General features: G+C 58.3%; 1 protein-coding gene across 1 annotated transcript in view; it reads left to right on the forward strand.

The window, feature by feature from the left end:
• PC (pyruvate carboxylase) overlaps window positions 1–6042 on the forward strand; it is a gene marked incomplete in the record, with an annotated part of 120815 nt that overhangs the window by 111160 nt on the left and 3613 nt on the right. Inside the window, 6 exon segments of the mRNA XM_027769402.1 lie at window positions 3384–3528; window positions 3880–3969; window positions 4051–4272; window positions 4806–4962; window positions 5575–5815; window positions 5919–6039. Of these exon segments, the coding sequence (XP_027625203.1) occupies window positions 3384–3528; window positions 3880–3969; window positions 4051–4272; window positions 4806–4962; window positions 5575–5815; window positions 5919–6039 (976 nt within the window).

The following is a 6042-nucleotide window of genomic DNA, read 5'->3' on the forward strand; positions in this document are numbered from 1 at the left end:
CACAGGCGCGCGCGCCCCCGGCCACCCTGGCGCCCCGGCATCCTGCACCGCACGGGCGCCCGCCGCCACGGCGCGAACCTCACTCTGCAGCCAGCCAGACAAAGCGCCAACTCACGGGTCTCTTCACCATCTCCCAGAGCCGGGAGTCTTTGTCACATGTCGCTGGGCTCCCTCCCCAACACACCCACACATGCCCACACACCCACACACGTCCCTGCACCCACGGGCAGGGCCGGGCGCAAACCGGCTCAGTTGCTGGGACCCTCGCGTTCAGACACACGCTGAAGGTCATAACCGTTCTGCATCACTGAGTCACGTGGAGGGTCCCCAACAGGCACACGGCTCGTGGAGGGGGGCAGGGGCGGCGCCCCCGGCAGCAGCGCTGCCGGGTGGGGCCGCGAGGGTTCGGCCTCCGGGCAGGCGCCTTGCCACGCCCCGCCCCGCCCGCCGGCCTTCCCTCCCCGACTCCCCCGCCCGCCCCGCCGGCCTGGCGCTCGGGAGCCAACCGGCCTCCGCCTCCGGCCCTATTGGTCTGCTCTGCGCGGTTTCCCAGCAGGCTGGCTGTTTGAAGCGGTGCGTCAGTGGCCCTCGCCGCGCCTGCAGCCCCGCCCTCCACACTCTGTCCTCGCTGGGCCATTTCCCGGGGACCGCAGCCTGGAACAAGCGCGGCTTAGCCCTGAAAGGGCCCCGGGAGTGAGGTTCGGGAAGTTCCCGCTTCCTGCGCCGCAGGGCTGGGATCAGGGTGGAAACGCCGTGGCCTTGAGGCCTTTGAATGTGTCGGACACCTCGGGCCTTGGTTCGTGCCCACCAACGCAGTAATCCGCCCCAGGGGAAGTCAACACCTCCCCCTCAGGCTACCTGGACAGCTCCATCCCTGTTCTGCCCGTCTGGAGCCAGTTCTCTGGGGGCTGGGTGACAAGTCACAGAAACCAGGCACTGGAATTCCAGTTTTCCCTGGCACATTGGGCAGCCTCGGACAGTTACTTAGCCACTGAAACAAGACCAGGGTGTATTGTAATAATTGCACATCACGGTGCAGCTCATGGGACTGAGAGGAGGCACAGCCTTCCTGCCACCCTCAGCTGGAAGCCATCCTGGCTGTTGCTGCTCTCAGGGCCTCAGCTGTTTGTTGTGTAAAATCCCCAAGAGGGATTGGATGCTGGCCCAGGTCAGCTCTGCTGTGCACTGGCTTCAGAGGTCTTTGTTCTTCTCCCCATCAAAAATGTTTACACTAACTCTGGACACACATATTCACCAGCAGCTTTCATGTGCCGTTCTGTGCAGGGTACTGGGGTACATCGGGAGCCATACAGCTTACAGCACAGAGGAGATGACAGAGGCCAGGTTACAAAGGGAGGGATCTGTGGAAGGGCACTACAGGGTGATACTGGAGGCCTCTCACAGCCCTTGCCCTGTACGGCTGTAGGTTGTTTAGATGCTTTAACTGGTTGTTTTCAAGTGCTGTGCCTTGGCCCATTTGACATGTTCCTTAAGAGGGGCAGGCTTGGCTCAGGTGCAGACAGGCACGCATCACTGTTGGTGGGGCACCACTCAGTTTCTGTGGGATGCTAGTGGGGGAGTCACCCTTCCTGTCCATGCCTCCAGGTAATAGCCCTAGGGTAGACTCAAAAGAGGCTCATGGTAGGCCCAGGTTCCTTTTTTTTTTTTTTTTTTTTGAGAGGTTTTTGCTATAGGGCACGTGCGCTCGCCAGACAGACAGAGAGACAGAGATAGAAAGTGAGAAATCACCCCCCAGAGGGGATGGTCACGCCACAATCCCTTCTCCTCCATTTTCCTCTCAGGATCTTGGGCACGCACGCACACACGCCCGGCGTGAGCTTTAAGCCACTGGGTCCGGAACACGAACCACGGTCGACTACGTGGGAGTCCAGCAACATAGCCATTACGCTAACTGCTGGTTTCCTCAGGTTCCTTTTGAGGGTGACAATAGTGACCAGGTGACAATAGAGATGCCATCTCTGAAGTGAAAGCCACAGCTGTAGCCACATGGTCACAGCTGGGCTCACATGGGGAGTCTTGGCTATGTGGCCTTACAGTCAAGGAGGATCTGACAGTGCTGGCTCCCAGGTCCCCACATGGCCTCTACTTGCCCTGGCCCAGCCTCATATTGTTACCCCGTCATTTCCTGAGCAGAACCAAAGGCCCTCATGCACAAAGCACCTGGACACAAGTACCTCAGCCTCCCTGCCCACAGAGAGCTCCCAGGCACGTGAAGGCAGGTAAATGATGCAGAGGCGGCAGCCAAGGGACAAGCTTCCCAACAGCCGATCCCATGAGATGTGCTCCAGTTCTGCTGAGAGGGCAGGAGGCCAGGACACAAGGCCTTCAAGTTCAGATGCCCAGGAAAAGTTTATCAGGCAGGTGCAAAGGTGTGGAGGTGTGAGAGCGCAAGGCACGTTTGGTGTGGCTAGAGGTGACCATGACAAGGAAGCCCAGAAGGAGGTACAGCCTGAGCTGGAGAAGAGGTTGTGGAGTCCAGGGATGGCCATGGTAGAATCATCTAGCTTAACCAGAACATGGCAGGAGTGAATGGCGAGGGTGAGGGAAGGTAGATCTTGGTAACCAGGTAGATGGCGAGGCTCCCACCAGGAGGCAGAGGGGCCTGGGTGAGCAGAAGGGAAGCCAGTTTGGGATTTTCTGAGCTCATATGCGGGATGCACCAGCAGGGATACTCTGGTGGCCTTGGGTCTTGATTCAAAGGCTCTGGTCCACCTCAGGGAAAGTTGGGTGTGAGAAGAGGGGCCAAGGAGGGAAAAGGAGAACTAGGAGCCTACACATGGGACATCAAGGCGGGAGCATGCCCATTGAACTTAGCCAAGAGGAGGTGACCTAGTGAGGGGGTCAGAGCATGGGTTTGTTGAAGGTAAGGGCCATTTTAAGTTTGGCTAAGCTGGCCCAAACATGGCTGACTGCAGTTTGAATCCCAGTCCTGGTGGTCTGTAAAACACACCAGGTGCCTGTGCTTGCATGTCCAAAATCCCAACAGGTTGGACAGATGGAGGAGAAAGGATTATGCTGTGACCTATGCCACATTTGGAGATGTTTTCTTCCCCTCTCTGGGTAGCACACATACCCTGTGGCAATTAAAAAAAAAAATGTGACCAGGGAGCAAGAAAGTTCTGCCCCATGCCACAGTGCTGCAGGAATGTGGGCAAGGATGGAGGGAGTAGGTAGGAACAGGTTCAGCTCCTGACGGCCTAGGGACTCTGCTAAAAGTTTGGAGGCCGTGGTTTAGGACTGGGTAAATGCCCCCCCATGGGGAGGCCCTGAAGCTGTGTTGGTCCAGGGTTGCACCTTCAGCCTCTTCTCCCTTCCCTATCCATGCCGCATGGTGACACCTCCTACCCGCCTCTGTCCTGCAGACCAACATCCCCTTCCTGCAGAATGTGCTCAACAACCAGCAGTTCCTGGCGGGCACCGTGGACACCCAGTTTATCGACGAGAACCCAGAGCTATTCCAGCTGCGGCCCGCACAGAACCGGGCCCAGAAGCTGCTACACTACCTTGGTCCGACCCAAAACTGCCCTTCTCTCCCCACCTCTCCCCCTTTCTCCCAGATGCCTTGCTCCTGGCCCCTTGCCCAAAGAACTTCCTAACACCCCCTGCCCTTGTCCTGATCCTGCACCCTCCTCTTGAGCTTTGTCCTCCCATTCTGCCCAGCCTCCTTCCTCCTGACCTTAGAGAACCCCTTTTCCATCCATGTGGCCCTCATGTCCCTACTGCCCAGATCCAGAAGGCACTGACTTTGAGGGGGACAGGGGCTGGCTGGAGGACTGGGTAGCTTGGAAGAATGTCCCATCCCCAAGCCCACCTATTCCCACTGCAGTCTGCTCTAACCACTGCCCACTCTCTCCCCAGGACATGTCATGGTGAATGGCCCAACCACCCCAATCCCCGTTAAGGCCAGTCCTAACCCCACGGACCCTATTGTCCCTGCAGTACCCATAGGTAGGTGAGATCCTGTCAATTCCTGGAAGAGACAGAAGTTGGTATCTGCAGGATGGGCACCAATGCCTGTGTCTGCCCTAGGCCCACCCCCAGCTGGTTTCAGAGACATCCTGCTGCGAGAAGGGCCTGAGGGCTTTGCTCGAGCTGTGAGGAACCACCAAGGGCTGCTGCTGATGGACACGACCTTCAGGGATGCCCACCAGTCACTGCTGGCTACTCGTGTGCGCACCCACGATCTCAAAAAGATTGCCCCTTATGTTGCCCACAACTTCAGCAGGCTCTTCAGCATGGAGAACTGGGGAGGTAGGCTGGAGCAGGACTGGACTAGTAGACAGGGTCGGCCAGGAAGTGGGTATCCACGGTGTGGCCAACCCTGAGGGTGCAGACCATGGGGGACACTCCGAGAGAAGCCAAAGATGTTCACATTGAGAAAACTGAAGAGAACTGAAGAAGGCACAGTCTTCACCTCTGCGGCGCTCTGACTGGTGTCCGCTCTGCTCTGGCCAGGCCTGGTGGTGGGCATGAGGCTGCAGAGCAGCCCAGGTGCTGTTCTGGGAGCTCGGGGTCAGTCTATAACTAGTAGTTCTGGCAGAGAACTGGGGGGAGGACATGAGGGCTATAAAATGGAGTGCACAGAAGACATAAGTGAGCCCAAGCCACTCCGAGGGATCAGCAGCAGGAAGTCTGTTGGAGTCAGAGCAGGGAACAGGAAGGGCCCTGAGGAGGAGCAGGGTCTGGTGTTGGGGCTGGAGGCTCAGGCTGCAGTGCTGCAGGGATTGCTCCCCCACCCCCTACCATGTGCAGAGCTGATGAGACGGCCTCTTGTCCCTGTGCAGGAGCCACATTTGATGTCGCAATGCGTTTCCTGTATGAGTGCCCTTGGCGGCGGCTGCAGGAGCTCCGGGAGCTCATCCCCAACATCCCATTCCAGATGCTGCTGCGAGGGGCCAATGCCGTGGGATACACCAATTACCCCGACAATGTGGTCTTCAAGTGAGCCTGGGGTGGGGTGGGCACACACAGAAGGGTGTGGCCCAGCATGTACCAGCCCATAACCATCACAGTGGCTCAAAACCAAGTCTGTAGCCACAGCCACCAGAGAGTACTGTTTGGAAGCACAGTGAGGTGCAGTGGTAGTTGTAGAATTGAAAGGGCTTCTGGGTCACTGTGTGTCACTTGAGGGGCAGCGAAGGCCCTGAAAAGACATGACTTTCCCAGGCTCTGCTGTGTAGAGCTGAGATTGGAACCCAGGCCTCAGGACTCCTCACGCAGGGCTCTCCCTGACAGCCTGCCAATCCTTTGCAAAGCAGAGAATTTCCCCAGTAGATCCTCAGGGCTAGGCAGACCAGTGACTATACTGCATGAGATTAGCACAGGACCCAGATCTGCCCAGTGCAGATGCCTCTGGGCAACCCGCCTGGCCAGACTGCCCTAGAGAAGGCACTGTCTATGCTGCTGTGACTCCCACCCCCAATCCCACTCCCTCTGGATGCCAGCCTCCTGCCAACCATGCTCCCCTGTTTCATTCCCTGGGGCAGCAGAGTGGGCCAGAAGGATGTACAGGGAGAGGGGAAGGGCTCACTCTGCACTCTCTTATCCGCTCAGGTTCTGTGAGGTGGCCAAGGAGAATGGCATGGATGTCTTCCGGGTCTTCGACTCCCTCAACTACTTACCCAACATGCTGCTGGGTATGGAGGCAGCAGGCAATGCTGGAGGTGTGGTGGAGGCCGCCATCTCATACACGGGGGATGTGGCCGACCCCAGTCGTACCAAATACTCGCTGCAGTACTACATGGGCTTGGCAGAAGAGTTGGTGCGAGCCGGCACCCACATCCTGTGCATCAAGGTGCCTGGGCCACTGTCCCTTCCCCTTCTCTGCCGCTGCCATGTACCCCACCCCAGGCACGCACTGTGCTCCTTACCATCTCTCTTCTCCCCACTTCCTCCAGGACATGGCAGGGCTGCTGAAGCCAGCGGCCTGCACCATGCTGGTCAGCTCCCTTCGGGACCGCTTCCCTGACCTCCCGCTGCACATCCATACTCATGACACGTCGGGGGCCGGCGTGGCAGGCC

The sequence above is a fragment of the Tupaia chinensis genome, unplaced genomic scaffold, assembly GCF_000334495.1.
Source record: "Tupaia chinensis unplaced genomic scaffold, TupChi_1.0 Scaffold149501_1, whole genome shotgun sequence".
NCBI classification, from domain to species: domain Eukaryota; kingdom Metazoa; phylum Chordata; class Mammalia; order Scandentia; family Tupaiidae; genus Tupaia; species Tupaia belangeri.